The sequence below is a fragment of the Neomonachus schauinslandi genome, chromosome 10 (genome assembly GCF_002201575.2).
Source record: "Neomonachus schauinslandi chromosome 10, ASM220157v2, whole genome shotgun sequence".
NCBI lineage: Eukaryota > Metazoa > Chordata > Mammalia > Carnivora > Phocidae > Neomonachus > Neomonachus schauinslandi.
Window position 1 is genome coordinate 21639259 of NC_058412.1, and position 19754 is coordinate 21659012.

A 19754-nucleotide genomic window follows, 5' to 3' on the forward strand; every position below is an offset into this window, starting at 1 on the left:
ATACCTGGGCCCCCTCTGCCCTACACATGCATGGCGAGCGCGCGCGCGCGCACACACGCACGCACGCACACATACACGCACACAAGTGCGCTGAGGGGCTTGGTAGGCGCCACCAAAGAGGTGAAGTCTGGGGCCAGAGAATTCTCGGGGGGCCGGACAGGACAGCATTATTGAAAAAAGGACACCACTGGCACAATTAGGTTTTGGCCTTTAGTCTGAAAAAGTGTTGATTGAAAGTGTACAACAGAGAGCGGGTGCAAGCGGCTGGGGGCCATGGAGCCGCCAATAAAAAAGAATGTCCTTAAATAAAGTTCACAGAGTAAAAACCAGAACCGCCAGTCTTCCCTCCAACACAACAGAGCACAGGCACAGAACCGGTGATGAGCCCCAAGGAGCAAGGAGGAGGCTGGGGAAGACAGCAGAGGCTCCCAGGCTGCCGTGTGGAGGGAGAGCCCTCTTTGGAATGGGCTGAGTAAAGCCACCCAGCTCCCCCTGCACACCTCATAACCACTGCTAAGGCTAAAGGAAAAAGACAAAACTCAGTCTCAGGTCCAGAGGGCTCAGAAAACAGTCTAGGTGGGCAGGGGTCTGGACAACCATTAGTCCCGCTTGGCCTTCTTATTGTCACTGTTGCCATTTTCTTCAGCCCCCTCAGAAGAGAGCACCTCCTCCAGTTTCCGCTTGCCACTCTCTGGCTGAAGCTCTGCTGTGTTTCGGGGCTTGAAGCAAATGATGATGCAGGTCATGTTGTCACACCCTGTACCGTCCCCAGAAGTGTCTGGTGCCAGGCACTGATCCAGCAGCTACAAAAGGGACAAGGTAGGTAGCTCAGCTTCAGGGTTTGAACACCTTCCTAGGAACCTAAACTCCCAGAAGAGGGCTGACCCTGCTGAGACGGTGGCAGAAGGAGGGGAACAGGCAACAGACGTCACAGAACAGCCCGCTTGCTAGTGCATAAGGCATGAGAATAAGGCAGGGAAATGAAGGAAATGGAACTTTCTAGTCAGGTTTGGCATCTATCAGTAATTACTGACACTTCCCAGCTCTGGTCTTAGCTCAGGTCAAAAGACAAAACCTTGGCTATGCAAACCAGATGCCCTCTCTCCTCTACCCAGGCACTCACCTCTTCCACGATGGATGACAATAACCGAAGCTCCCCATTTTCATCACGCTGGCTGATTTTTGATTGAATAAAGTCTATAACTTCCTGGCTGCTCATCACATTCCTGAGGTCAAAAACAATACTCTTCTTTAGTCCCACCAAGGCAAAAGAGAGGAATGCAGAGAGAGGTGATAGCCCCCAGGACCAATGTAAACACCTATGGAGATTGTCCTTTGCTCTGCCTTAGGCTTGGGGGTTTTGACACCAAGATGTCTGCCTAGACTCTAATCCTAGCAGTTTGAGAAAAGTACTGAATGCAGCCATTAGAGGGATGAAAAAGCCAAACCAGCTCGGAACCCTACAAGTAATGCTGCAATAAAAAAGGGAATTTTAGGGCATTCCACTGGTGCTCACCATATGCCATCACAGGCAATGACCATGAATTCGTGGTCGTCAGTGAGAGTCAGCACCTTGATGTCAGGAAGGGCTGATATCATCTGTTCCTCAGGTGGCAAGTTCTTATTTCTCTTGTAGAAGTGGTCTCCTGAAGTAAAGGAATGGTTGAAGAGTATTTTAAGCACTCCGCAAAGACTTGTGCTCGAGGCTGGTCGAGCCTTGCCATTCATTTCCCTTCTTTACAAAGTTCCATAATCTAAGTGAATGGAAAACTGAGTTCTAGTTTTTCTAGTTTCAGCCCTATCTTCAGGTTGCTAAACCTTAGGTAGGTCACTACCTTTTTTAATCATCCAAAAATGACAGCTATCTTACCTATCTCATGGACACATTTTACAGACAAAAGTCATAGATACCAAAGGACTTGGAAAAAGGTACAAGGGCCTATTAAGATTAAAGTTTGCTACCAGGTAGTCTGGAAGAGAGAATAAGACCCCAGAAGTCTTCCCCACACTTTCCTAGCACTTACCAATGGCTCTGGAGAGGTTGAGGCCCCCGTTGACTCGCCCATCCATGGTGACCTTGCCACCAGCATTCTTGATGCGTGCTAGCTCCACTTCATCCTCCGGTTTGTGGTCATAGGACATGTCCAAAGCTTTGCCAGCCTCGGACACCACACAACGAGAGTCTCCTGCATTGGCTACAATCAACTGCTTCCCTCGTATCAGAGCCACCACCGCTGTTGTACCGCTGTCAGAGCCAGGCTTAAGAGGAAGAAAGGGAGCATCATGGGAGCTTCCGGACATAAGCTCCTCATTGGTGCTCCCCTGACCATTTGCTTATGCTTTCTCACTGGGACCACCAAAAGAGCTTTAACAGGAGAGGCATGGATTTAATCTTTCCAAAGACTAGAGCATGCTCTCTTTCTATTCTGCACTAACTGTATCCTAAAGACCTAGTTCCCCTTGTAGCATAAATGCCCCCATAACCAGGACTTCAGTACTAAGGCAGCAAGGAGATTCCCTGTCCCCAAATCACAATCAGGGAATCACATGTGCCTCTTGGCTTTTCCAGACTCACTGCTCCTTCCCTACATACCTCCTCCTTGCCTTCCATGCCCGGTACCATCATCTCCTCTTCTTCCTCGTCCTCTTCAGCCTCCTCAGTGTCATCTTCATCCTCCTCATTCTCTGCCTCTTCGCTGCTGTAGCCATCCTCTTCCTCACTGCATTCCTGCCAGAGGGATGATCCCAGGCTGCTGAGACTGGGATGACCCCCTGCCCCCCTCCCCCCAACTCATACTCAGAACCAAGAGGCCCTGACTGAACACAGATTCTGAGAGCACTGAAAGATACAACTATATGATCATGATAGAAAAATCTAGGGGAGGGGAGAAGGCTAGATGGCTATAACTACTATCCTTCCAGGCAACACAGCCAGAAAATAAGTGGCCCAGAGAAGGAGATACCCAAATATCCAAAGTAACAACCACCACCTTCTTGTTCTCCCTCTGGGAGACAGACTCTGAAAGGCTAGAACTAGATCTATTTGTTATAGTACCAACAAAGGAAGAGGTTCGAAGGCTAATGGTTCCTATGTTGGTGAAAATAATGAATTCAAGAAAACCTTGGAATATAGTAGGTCTTGGGGGGTGATCTAAAAATAGAAGAAGGCGGGGTATCTGGTTGGCTTAGTCGGGACAGCATGCGACTCTTGATCTTGGAGTCTTGAGTTCAAGCCCCGTGTTGGGTGTAGAAATTACTTTAAAAAAAAAAAATAGAAGGAAAAGAGCCAACAGCTATGCATGGTGACCAAAGAGGCCCTCTCTGCAGACTCAGCATCTGTCTGCTCCCACAAGCCCTTACCTCACTGTCTTCCTCTTCCTCCTCTGCCTCATCTGACTCATCCTCACTGTCCTCAAAGAACTTGGACTTAGCAACTCGAGGCAGCTTGTCAGAGGCTGAAGAGCAGGAAGGCCCAGCCTCACCAGTGGGAGTGCCAGGCTCACCACCTTGGCCTGCCTCAGTCCCACGTTCTGAGTTGGAGGAAAGGCCTGTGTGGGCCTTGGATGTGGGACCATTTTCCTCTGAAGAAGCTTCCCTAGATGGGTCCTCAGGTCCTGCCTCCCCGTTGAGACCCTGGGACCCTGGTTCCTCGCCTGTCCCAGCTCCAGATTTGCTGTGGGGAGCACCCTTGTGACAGTTCTGCCCGTAGCGTGTCAGCAGCTCTTCAATAGTCATGGTGGCCTCTTCATGCAGCAGTGCAGCCTCCTCATTGTCCACTGCAGGGAAGAGGCTGAATCAGCACCCCCACCCCAGACTCTTCATGGGATCAGCCCCCCTTCCCACTTCCACAACCCTTGCAGGTAGAATTTCAACTTCCCCACCACCGCCCACTCCTAAGCCTCCTATCAAGCTTCCTATCAAGTCTTAGAACACCCCTTTGCTTCCTTCTCGAGTAATACCTGCCTGCATAGACTTCCTTTGGTCTTAGTCTTTCACCCTATTCTTAGTCAAAGGAATACTAGTTCTTTTATCACCTCTCATTTTTGATTGATAAGTTGGAAACCTCATTATGGCTAAGGACCCAGGAAGCCCACAATGCTAGTTTTAGGCCTATAGCCCAGGCTTAATGACAGTTCCAAGTCTTAAAAAAAAAAGGTCACATAAACATTAACAGGAACCAGAGAGACCCCATCACAATGAAATAGATAATATATAAAAAAATGCTTACAACTATGGACACTAGGTACAAAGGTTAATTCTTTCTCCTTTCATAACCTCATGTAGTATAGGAGAACATAGGGTTCTTTAATGTGAGGACTCCCCAAGTCCCTAAGAAGTCATCCTCTCTTAGAATTGACACATAATATATATTAAAGAAGAGTTCTTTAAAATGCTGATTTCTGGGGCGCCTGGGTGGCTCAGTCGTTAAGTGGCTGCCTTTGGCTCAGGTCATGGTCCCAGGGTCCTGGGATCGAGCCCCGCATCAGGCTTCCTGCTCAGTGGGAAGCCTGCTTCTCCCTCTCCCACTCCCCCTGCTTGTTTTCCTGCTCACTATCTCTCTCTCTCTCTTTCAAATAAATAAATAAATAAATCTTTAATAAATAAATAAATAAATAAATAAATAATAAATAAAATAAAATGCTGATTTCCTCTCAAACAAGGGATGCCACACTCACCATCATCTTCATCAGCTACTTTTTCTTTTTCATCCTCATCCTCGGTGGGTCGCCCTGCAATCTGTGCCAGCTCCTTAATGACTTCCTCAGTGGTCAGTTTGGCATCAATAGCCAAGAAGGCATCTTCTAATGCCTGTATATAAGCCAAATAGTATGAGGCAAGTTGAAAAAGTACAGTGGGTACAACATGAATTGCCTATATACAACCTGGGTACAAAGATGGCATGCAAATTACAGTGTGATCCACCATACAAGGAGACACTCTCATATAAATAAAAAACAGTTCAGAGACCTGAGATTAATGAAGCAGCTCTAAAAACATCCAAGTGGAAATAGAATTCTTTAAGAAATGCAATAAGCAGCAGCTTACTGGCAACAAGACAGAAAAAGCCAAGGACTAGAAAACAAGGGAAAGGCTACAGAAGTAGAGAAGGAGCATTACGAAAAGACAGACCTTTTGTAGCTTGCCTTCTTTGTAGGCCTTCTGATCTTTGATGATATCAGGAAGATATTTGGCACAGTACAAGGCAACTTCCTCCCCTAGAAGAAAAGTAAGGTCACCCAGAGCACTGCTTCCCACATATAAAGTGAAATAATATTTATATGCCTTACTGGAGTGAACCCCAAGGGTCGAGGAAATAACTATTTTATACAACTGAAACCTATGTGAAAGATAATTGTTTAGGAAGTTCTGATCCACAAAATAGATTTCACCATCAACTTTTGCAGTGCTAAATTCATATACCTTTTTTGCTTTTCTCACCTGTATACTTAGTTCTCAGTGGAAAAAAAATAAATTCTAATACAGGAAGAGGCTTTTTGGATTAAAACAAGACCTGGTGAGATTATAAACCAATACAATAGCCTGTTAGGAAGGTAGAATGGCAAAATAGAGAAAACAGCACTGGGAAGGAAATGATATCTTAGGACCAGAACCTTGGAAAGGAAAAGAACAAAGGACCTGTTCTTGCCCCCTAAAGTCTGGAACTGGAGTTCAAGAATGTCACCAATATGATCCGCTTAAGTTACCTCCATGTCCATCATAGACAGAAAACATGGCTGTCTCACTGTCCAACTCAGGAATACAGTTGTGAGCATCCTAGGAAAAAGAGAGCATAATTAACATTTCTGAAGGTCAAAGGATGTTCTTCCTTGTGCACCTCAGGTCGTGAGGATCGCCTTCACGCCTTAACCTCACTAACCCTTCCCTGGCTGACCTACATGGCCTAGAAATAAGAAAGGAAAATGGGATGATAAAATAAGAAAAGTAGTACAGGGGAGGGAGAAAGGAAAGGGGCCAAGGGAGGGAAGTAGGGGAGGAAAGGAAGGGGGGAGGGTGGAAGGGAGAGAGATGAATCAGGTCACTACCTCTGCAGTCTAGCAGCCTCAGCCTAGGAGATCTCAGTCCAGATGGCAGAATGTTTGGCTATTGGAACTCTAGACCTGACCTTTTGGATTTGTGGCAACTATGGGAAGAACCAGAATAAAGGATCTTTAAAGTCACTTCCAGACTCATTCTATGAATCAGTGAACTTCAAGGAAAAAAATGTTAGGGAAGATAGCAAAGAGAGACCTGAGGGCATTACCAGCCTGACAAGTTTCTAGGAGAATCCTAAAACAACATAAGTGAAAGGACTAAAATTTGTAGAACTATATACACTTATACCACCACTTCCCCAAAGCACCATCTAACAAACAAATTATTCCCCTCTTCTCTCAAAGTTTAACTCACTCAATAAGTTACCCTCAGGCTAGGCAGAGGATATATTTACAAAAGAATCTTCCCAACAAATAATGTTATTAAACTACACTGTGTTTAGTATTTGTTAACTGGAATTTACAATGCCCCATGTAATCAGCCTTCCCACCTCCTACCCCCAGCTGGAAATAAGATATCATTCATTGCTGATGGCATTAGCACACCTGAAGAGAAGTCTGCAATGGTCCTGCTGCAACAACATTGCGGTTTCAAGGCTGGGCTTGATCAAATTCTTCTAATAATAAAACTCTGCCACCCCAAACAAATATTCCAGGCTATGCCATAATTCAAGCCAAGATGTTGAACCTAGGTGAGAGTGTGCTGCAGCTTACTCTGCCCCATCTTGGAACACAACCCCACCTCCCTGTTAGGTACTTTCTAAAACAAAAAGAATATAATCAGCTATTTACTTTGATTATCTTTGTGAAAGTTAATGGTTCTCCTTCCTCTTTCAGGCATTTAAACTTTTCTAGCTGTATCAATACTTAGGAAATCAGTGCAGTGGTTCTTCTGTTGTCCCTGCAATAAGACTATGCTTTCATTATACAAATCTAGAAAATAAAAGCTATTTTAAGGTAGTAAACGAGAGAATGGAAAAATAACTATTTTGTATTTCCCTCTCATTGATTCCCAGAGAAAGTGTCCCAGAATCTAATGGGCTGCATGAAAGGCCCTCAATGGCCTATCTAACAAAGCTGTCAACAACCGCCTCTAAGCCTCATCCCCAGGACCCGGAGAGCAGCAGAGACCAAAGGTCATCTTCTCCCTCTTCCGATCACTCCACCACCAGCCACACTGGCCTCCCTTCCCTCAGAGCCAGGGTTAGTTGACCTTACTGGACCTACCTCTCCTCTTTCTGCACCTTTTGGCCTGCCTTTATGACTATCTATTGCCTCAGCATCCTCCACCAGTGGTTCTCAGACTTTAATGTGCCTAAGAATTCATTTGTTATTCCTTCACCAAATATCTGAGTATCCATTATGTTCCAGGATCAGTTCTGGGTGTTTGGTAATATCAGTGAATAAAATGAAGACCTGCGCTTCATAAAAAAAACTTACATTCTCACAAGGAATATACACAATAAACACAATAAATAGTTAAATCATATAGCATGATGATATAACTCCTATAGAAAGATGATGGTGCTATGGAATAAAGGAAAGGTAGAACAGGACTGAGTTGGATTACAGAAAAGTGGCGGGAGAACTGAATCGGCATGGGACACAGTGTGATACAGGCTTGCTAAGGCCATAAGCAACTGTACCTCAGCAGTCACTACCTAAGTCATGCTGTATCTAATTAGTATCAACAAAACAGTTGTGTCATATTAATGTTGACTTTAATTCTGTTAATTTTGTAATGTGGTTTGTTGGCATGGAATTTATGCCCAGTTCTGTTTGTACTCATTTAAGTAACAAATTAAAATTGTTTTAGTGAATTCTGGAGTTCCACAAGTATTGCTCTCCTTAAAAAAAAAAAAAAAAAAAAAAAATCCATGGAAGAGCTCCAAGATATTTTGTTAAATAAGGAAAGCAAAGTGCAGAAGGAAAGCAAAGTACAGAATGACATATTTAGTAAGCTGCTTTTGTGTAAGAAGAGGGAGCACAGGAATAGATATTTGTCTTTTCACACTGTAATACTACATGGATACACAGAAAACTAAAGAAAAACAGTTAACTGTAGGGGGAGCAGGAGGGTACAGAGGGATGGGAGCAAGATGAGCCATTGGAATATTTATTTTTTTCAAAAGTAAATTAGATTTTTTTTAAAGATTTTATTTATTTATTTGACAGAGAGAGACACAGCGAGAGAGGGAACACAAGCAGGGGGAGTGGGAGAGGGAGAAGCAGGCTTCCTGCCGAGCAGGGAGCCCGATGTAGGGCTCGATCCCAGGACCCTGAGATCATGACCTGAGCCGAAGGCAGATGCTTAACAACTGAGCCACCCAGGCGCCCCTAAATTAGATATTTTTAAAAGACTCAGTGTAGGGCGCCTGGGTGGCTCAGTTGGTTAAGCGACTGCCTTCGGCTCAGGTCATGATCCTGGAGTCCCGGTATCGAGTCCCGCATCGGGCTCCCTGCTCGGCGGGGAGTCTGCTTCTCCCTCTGACCCTCCCCCCTCTCATGTGCTCTCTCTCATTCTCTCTCTCTCAAATAAATAAATAAAATCTTTAAAAAAAAAAAAAGACTCAGTGTAAAACTAAAATTTGAGAAATTGGTCCAACTAATTCCACTTTTTGATAGGGGAGGGAAGAGCAGTCTACTTGTCCACTCCTTCCCAGTGGAACAGGTCAATCATTCTCCGCCCTGCAATATGCCACTCTAAATCACAGCCGTACCATCTCTTTTGAACCCACACCGATACTCAAATCATCTTTTTTTGTGTTCCTCACAAAAGCATGTGAAGCAGATCTAGCTTCATATGAACATATGAAAAAAGAGCAATCAAAGAAATGAATATTAAAAACAAGGAAATATCCTTTTGTGCAAATTAGAATAATGAAAAAGATTAATAATAACTAGTGATAATAAGAGTAAGTAAAAACACATTCTCATAGCCTGACCAACAAGAATATAAATTAGTATAGCCTTCCTGGAGCACAATTTGGTAATATGTATAAAAATTTCAAATGTGCATGCCCTTTGATCTACTAATTGGACTTCCAAAAGTTTATTTTATGAAAGTAGTACAAAGGTACAAAGAAAGACAACGGTACAAGGATATGTATAAGAACGTTCACTATAGCATTATTTATAATAAAAAAACAATTATGAACATCCAAATTTCCATGAAGAAATTAGATTACAAGTGGTACATCCCTCCAATAGAATGCAGCTATTAGAAATGAATATGTGGGGGGTGGCTCAGTCAGTTAAACATCTGCCTTTGGCTCAGGTCATGATCTCAGGGTCCTCAGGGTCCTGGGATCGAGGCTCCCTGCTCAGTGGGGAATCTGTTTCTCCCTCTCCCTCTGCCCTTGCCCCTGCTCATGCCCCCCACCCCCGCCTCTCTCAAATAAATAAAATCTTTAAAAAAATAAAAAGTAAAAAAAAAATGAATGTGTTCATTTGGAAATGTGTTCACAATATAAGTGATAAAAGGAGAAAAAAAATAAAAAGCACCTCTATATACTGTATATATATGCTAGAAGTCTGGGTGGAGAGTAAGAGTTGGATAACAATTATTTTCTATTTTTTAACTTTAAAAATTTTTGTACAATATGCCATATTGTTCTGGTTTGAATGATAAGGATGACAAAATGAACCTATGAACTGTCCTAAAGTGGCCATGCTACGATATACTGCAGGATTTCTGGCCAGCTATTTCTTGGTGTGCCTCCATTTTCTCTTCTATAATATGGAATAAGAATAGCTACCTTAGTTACCCTTATCACAGAACTGTGATGCAATAGTTGCAAAATATGTAAAACTCCTTTTAAACTGGAATTTAATAATAAATATTCTGTTCTGAAATTCAGCACCTACCTCACATTTTTCTTCTCTATTCTTACTCTCAAAGAGGAATGCCTACCATAAAGATTCATCTTATACCTTGAGGTCTCAGTTCCTAGAACTACTCCACATTATCTTCTCTTCCACTTCCTGGTAAGGCTCTGGATCTGGATCTATTTTATCACTTGGAATTGTTCTACCTTCTCTAAGTACTTTAGTTTCCCCCTTTGCATCTCTGTTCAGAGCCTCCCTACCTTTACCCTTGCTTTTCTTTCTCTCTGACCTTTCTGAGCCAGAGCCAAGTATTTCAACACTGTCTCTTAGCAATCTAGAAAAACTCATCCAACCTTGTATAACCCGACCAACTGCTTTCTTTACCCCTGAATCAGAGTCACTAAGTATTGCTAGTCATAAAATGTCATGAAATCATGTTGATTGTGCACCCTAATTCCATTCAGCATTTTTTTTTCACATGTTCTGTATTGACGCTTAAATATATTAACCACAGTCAGTCACAAACCTTTCCCACACTGTTCAAGTTCTCAATGCTTTTTTTTTTTTTTAAGATTTTATTTATTTTTTGACAGAGAGAGACACAGCGAGAGAGGGAACACAAGCAGGGGGAGTGGGAGAGGGAGAAGCAGGCTTCCCACAGAGCAGGGAGCCCGATGAGGGGCTCGATCCCACCTGAGCCAAAGGCAGACACCCAACAACTGAGCCACCCAGGAGCCCTCTCAATGCTCTTCTTTCACTCTTAGCAGATGAGCTAACCTCTTGCTTTACTTAGATCAAGGTCATATTTCAAGAACTACCCCATCATCTCTATTCTACCTCAAAATTTCTCTACAGCTTTACCTAACCTCTCCACTTCTGCTTCTAAAGCATTGTTTCTCCTCTTCTTTTAATTCAATGAAGCCTGTACTAAACAATTTATTGGAAACTGGTTAAAATTATTTCCTCCCTTCTTAGATTTATATTTCCTCTTAAACTTCTAATCTCAAAACATTTTCCTTCAAGATCTTACTTCGCAGAGCAGGCAATAACCATAATAGCAACCCAAATAGTCATTTTGCAGGCTTCATTTTTTCCCAAATACTGTACATAATTAAATAGTGAAAACCATGTCAGCTTTCTTGAAAGTTCTCTTTGGTTCTGTGATGTTCCAATTGCCTGTTTCTATAGGATGTCCCTTCACTTCAAACTTAACATATATAAACAGAACCTCAGCAGTCTTCAAAAAAATCAGAACTTCCGTATAGGTCTTATTTCTGTTCATGGAATCTTAACTTTCCTAGGCAACATTTAATACCAGTCCACCTTGACTTCCTGGCTCTCTTCTACCATCCAATCACCAAATCCTACTAAGTTTTCCTTTATAACTTTGTCCTTGGATTACTTTACTCTTAATAGCATTTTATCTCCTTCCTGCTTCTACTCCCTGCCCTTGTAATCCAGCCTACATACATTCAGATGCCAGATTATCCTTCCTAACATAGCACTTTATTGCTAAAAGCTTCGATGGATTCTACTGGATATAAGATTAATTCCGCACAATTTACAGGCAATTTAAGCACTCAATCATCATTCCTACCCATTTCTATAACCTAATCTCTTAATTTTCATACCATTCCCCCAAATAAACTACTCCACTCTTGACACTGACCACCACACCGCGCGAAGTAGTAAGCAAGCCTCAAAGTCTTTCCTCCTATCCCTCCCTCCATATTTTTCTTCTTCTCCTTCCACTTTCCTCCTCTCCTTTTGTCCCCATTTATACTCTCTCCTTAAGGTCCAGTTAGTCTCACCACCTCCAAGAGATCTTTCTCAATCACACCAATACTCTATGATCATTCCTCTCTCTAAACTATTAATATTTACTGTCTTTACCAATAATATGGTTACTCAGTATATACTATCTTGTATTGTTATCCAGCATTCCGTGGGGGAAAAGAGAGTCTTAGGTCCAAAACTATATTGTAAACCAGCTCAAAAGCAAAGACCGTCTTAAATTTCTTCACAGCTTTGAGGCCTAAAACTATGTTCTGCAACATAGTAGGACTTCCATGTTTATTTTATGATGGTGAGTTCCCAGCTGCCTCAGGACAAATACCTCATGGATGCCTCCTCCTTCATTTCCTACCCTAAACCTAAAGATGTATCATAACACAATAACAGCTGACAGTCTGAAGGAGATGACTCAGAATACACAGGTCACCTGAGTCAGGGCCCTTAGGCTTTGCCTTACTTAAAATCATGTATCATACAGAACCTTCTGATCTTCTAGGCAACCAATGGATCTGTATTTAATAAAATCCTCGTTATCCTGCCTGATGTCAATCTCCTAAGGTTATAAATACAACCACAAATGTTCCTGTGTTACTGGATGATCAACCATTTACATTTATATACATAAATTTATCTAAATCTTTACAAACCAAGACAAAAAGTTTGAAGGTAGTTGGGAAGGGAACTACATTTTTGGTTTTAAAAAGTCATGTATTACTATCTTTTAAAATTACATGCATATATTACTTCAATGCTATAGAGTATTTTGTGTTTCCCAAAATCCATATGTTGAAATGTAATCCCCAAATAAATTAATGAAACCTTGGCCATGAGGTTTGTATCACTGAGGTTTTTAGACTGAGTTATGCAGGTAAGTGCACTTTTATTAGGTAATCTACACTGTTTGGTAGATAAATTCCATTTCTGGGAATTGTGTGGGTACTAATGTTTCCATGTTCCCAACTATGTTGAGAACTGGAAAAAACACAGGTTCTAGCTTGGTGAATCAGTTGGGTTTTGTAAATACTTGTATGTGGGAAGGCATTGTTGTCTCTTTGTGAAAATAAAAATCCACGCCTGGAAGTGTAAAAAAAAAAAATGTAATCCCCAACATGATACTATTTGGAGGTGGGTGTTTGGGCGGTAATTAGGTCATGAATGAGATTATGCCCTTACAAAAGAGACCCCAAAGAGCTCCCTTGCCTTGAAGATAGAGCTAGAAGGCAGACATCTATGAACCAGAAAGTGGGCCCTCAGCAGACACCTTAGTCTCGGACTTAGCAGCAGGGTCTTGAAGATATATTTTTATACCCATGTTCACAGCAACTTTATCCACAATACACAAAAGGAAGAAACAACCTAAGTGTCCATCAACAGATGAATGGGTAAACAAAATGTGGTATATTGATACAATGGATACTATTCAGCCTTAAAAAGGAAGGAAATTCTGATACACACTATAACATGGATGAACCTTGAGGATATTATGCTAAGTGAAAGAAGTCAGTCACAAAATGACAAATGTGTCTTTCTATGAAGTACCTAGGGTAGTCAAATTCATAGAAACAGGAAGTAGAATGGTTTCCAGGGGCCGGGGGCAGAGGGCAGGCGGAATGGGGAGCTGTTTAACTGGGATAGTTTCAATTTTGCAAGATGAAAATACTTCTGGCAATTGGTCGCCCAACAGTGTGAATGTACTTAACAGTACTGAACTGTACATTTTAAAATGGTGAAGATGGTAGATTTTATGTTATATATATTTTACCACAACTTAACATAAAATAATTAAAACACACACACACACACACACACACAAAACCTCCCACAAAGAAAAGCCCAGTCTGATGGCTTCACTGGTAAATTTTACCAAATATTTTTAAAAGAATAACACCAATTCTTCACAAACTCTTCCAATGTATGGAAGAGGAAGCAACATTTCCCAACTGATTCTGAGGCCAATATTATCCTGATACCAAAACTACAGACTTAATATTGTTAAAGATAGCAACACTCAACTGGATCTACAGATTCAGCACAATCCCTATCAAAATTCCAAGTGTCTTTTGCACAGAAATTGACAAGCTGATCCCAAATTCATATGGAAATGCAAGGGATCCAGAAAAGAAAAAAAGAAAAAGAACAAAGTTGGAAAACTCACACTTCCTAACTTCCAAAACTTACCACAAAGCTAATGGTCATCAAGACAGTGTGGTACTGGCATGGCCATAAGTATACAGATCAATGGAATGGAATGAGTCCAGAAATAAACCCTCATTATTTATAGTCAAATGATCTTAACAATGATACCAAGATAATTCAGTGAGGGAAAAGAATAGGCTTTTTAACAAATGGTGCTGGGACAAGTAGATATCCACATGCAAAACTGAGAAACTGGATCTCTTCCTTACACCATTCACAAAAATTAACCCACAATGGATATAAGAGCTAAAACTATAAAACTCTTAATAGAGAAACTGGACTTCATCAAAATTAAAAATGTTTGTGCTTCAAAAGACACTAACAAGAAAGCAAAAAGGCACCCCAAAGAATAGGGGAAAATATTTGCAAATCCTATCTGATAAAGGACTTGTATCCAAAATATATAAAGAACTTACATCTCAATAAAAAAAAAAAAAAGACAACCCAACACAAACAGACAAAAGATCTAAACAGACATTTCTCCAAAGATCTGTAAGTGGCAATTAACACAAGAAAAGATGCTCAAACATCATAAGCTACCAGGGAAATACAATCAAAACCACAATGAGATACCATTTCACACCCACTAAAAGGGTTATAATAAAAAGATAACAAGTGTAGGGAGGCTTAGAGAAACTGACACCCTCACATATTGCTGGTAAAAATGCAAAATGGTGTGACCACTTTGGAAAACAGTTAGGCAGCTCCTCAAAATGTTAAACATGGAGTTACTATATGACCCAGCAATTCCACTCCTACAATATAGTCAAGAGAAGTAAAAGCTTATTTCCACATAAAAATTTATAAATGTATATTCTTAGCATCATTATTCATCATGGCCAAAATGTGGAAATCTAAATATCCATTAACTGATGAATGGATAAACAAAATATCCATAAAATGGAATATTATTTGGCCATCAAAAAGAATTCATGCTACAACATGAATCTTAGAAATATTGTTTAGAGGGGTGCCTGGGTAGCTCAGTCAGTTAAGCCTCTGCCTTCCGTATAGGTCATGATCTTGGAGTCCTGGGATTGAACCCCATGTCGGGCTCCCTGCTCAGCAGGAAATCTGCTTCTGCTTCTCCCTCTACCCTCCTACCCTGTCGTGCTCGCTTGCTCGCTCTCTAATAAATAAAATCTTAAAAAAAAAAAAAAAAAGGAAATATTGTTTAGTAAAAGGCAGACATAAAAGGTGACATTTTTATAATTCCATTTTTATGAAGTGTTAAAAATAGGTAAATCCATAGAGATAAAATATAAATTGGTGGTTGCAAGGTGTTAGAGGAGGGGAGATAGGGAGTGACTGGTAATGGTTACAAGTTTTCTTCTTGAGTGATAAAGCTGTTCTAAAATCAATAGTGGTGATGGTTGTACAACTCTGTGAATATATTAACCACTGAAATGTATGCTTTAAATGGATACGGTATATGAACTATATCTCAATAAAATGGTTTAGTAAGAAATCTGTATATACATTTTTAGGTACTACATATAATTAAAAGTTGATAGACTCCATCTTTGAACAGGATCTAAAGGGAAACAGAAAACAACTGCACTGAAATCAGTACTCAGTTTAAAGCATGTCATTACATATCAGCGATGCTTTAAGATCAGTTCTAAAGATTTATGCTTTCAGACAGCATAATTTTAAAAACAGCTTACAATGGCAAGAACCACTAACCAGATCTGTTAAACTTCTATACTCAAATTCAAGGTACAGTTCCTGGGCGCCTGGGTGGCTCAGTTGGTTAAGCGACTGCCTTCGGCTCAGGGCATGATCCTGGAGTCCCGGGATCGAGTCCCGCATCGGGCTCCCTGCTTCTCCCTCTGACCCTCCTCCCTCTCATGCTCTCTGTCTCTGTCTCTCTCTCTCTCTCTCTCTCAAATAAATAAATAAATAAATCTTCAAAGTACAGTTCCTTACCTTACCTCTCAAAGTACAATTCCAAGATGATAACCCAATAGAGGGTTGGGGAGGAGAAGTAGTAGTAACATCTGCTATAGGATTGGGCAATAGAAATAATTTATGTAAAATATTCTTGAAATCTTAAGGAATAAATTTTGATTTTAACTTCCAGTTGCTTAAGAACTTATAAAGGAATAGCATAATAGAAAACAATTTCTCCATATTCATGGATATACATTTGGTATCATTTCATACTATCTCTGAATTGTGACTAGGTACTGCATGCTTATCAAATGAAAAGAATGCCCTTTTATAGAAGTTGCTTAACTGCATCCTAGACAAAGGAATTCTGATCTGGTTCAGTAAGTAAAAAGTGCTTTAAGATATAGAGATGAGGCATTAATCTGAGGATCGGACAATAAATGCTCTTCAGCCTTCAGACACCCTCTCCTAAGTGGAACCCCACACAATGCTTGTAGTATCCCATTTTATATTTTGCTCCATTAACATAATGATTGAAATTGTCATGTAGGTATCTTAAGAATTTTCTGCTTAACATTATCTACATTCAATTCTAGATGAACCTCTATGACCACGGATAAGCCAGCTTCTATATGGCAGTAAACAGCTAGCCTACTCAAAAGTATACTCTTGGTATTGATCCTGCTTTTTAAAGAAGGCAAATATAATTCATAGAATTAAAAAAAAAATCCTAACTCCCCAAAGAAAGCAGTTTTGTCACTTCCAGAGAATCTCATAACCCAAAACTAAAAGTACCCATGTCCCTTTAAGACATCAACTAAAACCATTTTCAGATTGGACTTCTCATTAGCCACCAAAAACTCAAAGCCTTTCCATATGTATTTCTCAGGCACCCTTCCACAACCTACCTGTTAACCCACAAAATACATACCTCAACCAGCTTGAGGGTCCCTCCAAACCATGGAGAAGGAAGAAGGGAAGGGAACATCAACTGTGGTATTTTGTTTACCCCTCCTCAAAACACCCTGGTTCCACAGCAAGAGGGGCTGGAGAGAGGCAGAAAGTATAAAATGCCAGCTATTGATAGTTGCCATCCTTGCCTCAAGAGAAGGGGTAAAATAGTACTCTCTAAGGCTGAATCTCTGCATCCATTAGGATTTTAGCAACCTCTGTAATGTGTATTGGCATAAACTTACCTCAAAGGAATCATTAGGACCAAGCAAATAAGGTCAACAGACTTAATAAATAGGTGGGATTGAGCCCTAAAGGTTAAGAGGAACAGGTGTGTACACTTTCTGAAAAGATAAGATTCACTCAAGAGCCTACAAGTCATAGTTATTTTCTTGCCATAGCAAAGAAACTAAGTTATACTTTGGAGAGAAAGGAAACAAAGCCAGAAGGGAAAGTACTGATGCAGCAGAAAAGGATCCCAAGCAGGACTTCAAGAGGATTTGATTAAAGATAACCATTCAGACAAAGGTAAACTGAGAAACAGCATAAGAGGAAGATTTTAAAACCCAAACTGGTTACCTCTCAGAAGGAAGATTAGGATCTAAGGAATAGTCTAACAAGATCTCTACAAACCAAACAGCTGCTGATGAAAAAAAGGCATTTTCTAATTACCAAAGGAGAAACCAAAAATAAAGGGAAATACCCTGCAGAGAAGCAAACAGAACAGACTCACCGGGCAAACAACTTGGAAAACTAAATATCCAAGCAACTCAAGTTAGTAAAGAAAACTAGAAAGAAGGGTACCCAAAAATAAAACAAAACAAAACAAAAAAACAACCCTAGAAAAACCATAGCAGAGAAGTAGAAAATAAAGAATGAGAAACCTGAAGGAAAAGCCTTACTGTGAGATGAGTCACCTCAAATCTTACAATATTTATAGAAAATGCCATAGAAATGGACTCTCCAAACTAGCAACTAACCCAAACCCCAGCCTTACATTAAGGTTTTTCTTTTGAAGCTAAATCCAGATATTTCTAACACTCAATTATATTTACCAAGCACCCAGTAAGCTCAATACTGAGCACCCCACTGAAATATGAATGCTATACTTCAGGTTGACACACTATAATAACAGTGTCCAGTAAGTGTCTCAAACAACTTCATCCCACAGATTCTTTCCACCAAGGCACAAGTGTCCTAACCTTTCTGGGCCTCAATTTCCCAGCTATAAAATGCGGGAGCCAAACTAGATGCGATGAACTATAGGATTCCCCTCATTCTTCAAATGTTATACCTAATGACAGAACTGTTTAAAGTCAGCTGTGGGTATAAAATTTGAGTCTGAGAACAAACCATTTAAGTTTATACTGTCATTCCAGAGCTAACCACAGGGAGGAGCGAGGGATTTGAAGAAATTCCCAAGGGAGACAGTAGTATTAGGCTGTTACCTGAAGCCCACCGAGTAAGTAGATAAACCCTTAATCCCAGAAATAATTACAGCATTTCCCTGGCCCTTCTGCCTAGATCTCACAACACTCTTCACAAAGACATGTCTTACACACGTCTTTCTCCCTTTCCTTCCTGCACGGTTTTCCCTGTTCTCCCTTGTAGTTTCACATCCATTTTGCCCAATTCTACTTCTTTTTATCCAGAAATTTCCCACCTTTCCCTTTTATCCAGAAAAAAATTTTCTAGAAAAGAAAAATCAATTCTTTATAGGTTAAGTTCTTTATAGGTTATGATGGAATGATCACAAATCAAGGAAACTATAAACCACAACAAGCACAGGCAAATGACAATTGCGGATTAAGTTTTAGAAAAATCCCGAGGAAAAAATATCAAGCATAATAAAAAAGGAATGATACCGATCGACACAACTGAAGTTTTCCAAAGGTCGTAAAAGGCCCTGAAGAGAATAAAACGACTGACAATTCCTGGAGGTCAGGTCGAGCCTCTGAAATTAACATTCGGTGCCCAGAGCCAAGCAACTAGGTGTTTAAGAATTTGAAACAGACTGCTTGCCCAGGCTTCCTTTCACTGTCAAACTCCTCGTCCAAAGAGGCCTCTCACAGCACATATTTAAGAGGAAAAAAAAAAAAGTAGTCATGCCCATCTATTCTCCTCGTCCTCGCAAAAGTAAATGAATAAATAGTCCCTCTTTTCATCCTCACTCCCACACTACACCTCACACCGTTTATGAGCCTGGAGGGCTGGGCTGGCAGGAGAGGATGGCGCGAAGGCACGGGGAGAGGGCGGTCAGTGGGCGGAAGGTGCCTCTCCCCACATGGCCGAGATCTCGCCACCAAACTGGCCACCGGCACACGGTCCCCAGGCACCGGCAGTTCCCTCTCGGCCCCGCGCCCACTCTCGCTGCCGCCCGTCAAACTGCCGCCGCAGCTGCAGCTGCAGGCTCCCGATACGGACCCTTCCCCGGGGATGACCCCATCCCCCCGCTCCCTTTCTCCGTCAGGTTCCCGCCCTGCAGCGGCCCGCCTCTGGGCCTCTCCCGCCTCACCTCCATGGAGACGCGCCAGCCTTGCATGGCGGAGAAGCCGTAGGGCAGCGGCAGCCGCGAGGCGCCGACCCCGTCCCCGGAGCACTTCACCGTGTTGGGCTGGGAGAGGTAGGCACCCATGGCGGCGGCTGGCCGGCGACCTCAGGGGCAGGCAAGCGGGGCGCGACCCGTGCCGGAGCCGGAGCCCCGGGGGCGCGCGCGTGGCAGGAGCGAGCCCGGCTGCACGGCCGACACAAGGTGCCGGTGAAAGGCGCGAGGCCGGCCAGGAGGCGGTAACGGGACGGGAGCAGAGAGGGAGCGGAAGCGGAAACGGCGCCGCTCCAGACCCCGCCCGGCCGGCGCGGCGCGGCACAGCGCGGCGCTGCGGGCAGTCATTTCCTTAGCAACTCGCCCCGCCCGCGGGGACAACGGCCCGCCCAACCGCCGCTCCCGCGAGATTGGCGCGGTCACGCCTACCAACGGCCGCTGCTTGCCTCCCGCGGCCCTGCAAGCGGTTCGCCACCCGTAGCTGTCCCCCGGCGGTG

At 42.2% G+C, this 19754-nt stretch overlaps 1 protein-coding gene across 3 annotated transcripts; it reads right to left on the reverse strand.

Annotated features, from left to right (window-relative positions):
* Positions 1-100: 100 nt before the first annotated feature.
* On the reverse strand, positions 101-19547 carry PPM1G (protein phosphatase, Mg2+/Mn2+ dependent 1G). Of its 3 annotated transcripts, none has more exons than XM_021697364.1 (10): positions 19231-19547; positions 5706-5775; positions 5131-5216; positions 4677-4809; positions 3361-3776; positions 2594-2728; positions 2025-2259; positions 1517-1646; positions 1124-1226; positions 101-803 (listed from the first exon to the last, which is right to left on the reverse strand). In XM_021697364.1, the coding sequence occupies exons 1-10, from the start codon at positions 19348-19350 to the stop codon at positions 600-602; spliced, it is 1632 nt and encodes a 543-aa protein (XP_021553039.1). In that variant the 5' UTR covers positions 19351-19547; the 3' UTR covers positions 101-599. The 3 variants fall into 3 exon arrangements, with proteins under 3 accessions (XP_021553039.1, XP_044774512.1, XP_021553040.1); XM_044918577.1 differs by lacking the exon at positions 19231-19547 and adding an exon at positions 16696-16792 and having other exon boundaries at positions 2594-2656; XM_021697365.1 differs by lacking the exon at positions 19231-19547 and adding an exon at positions 16696-16784.
* Positions 19548-19754: the final 207 nt, after the last annotated feature.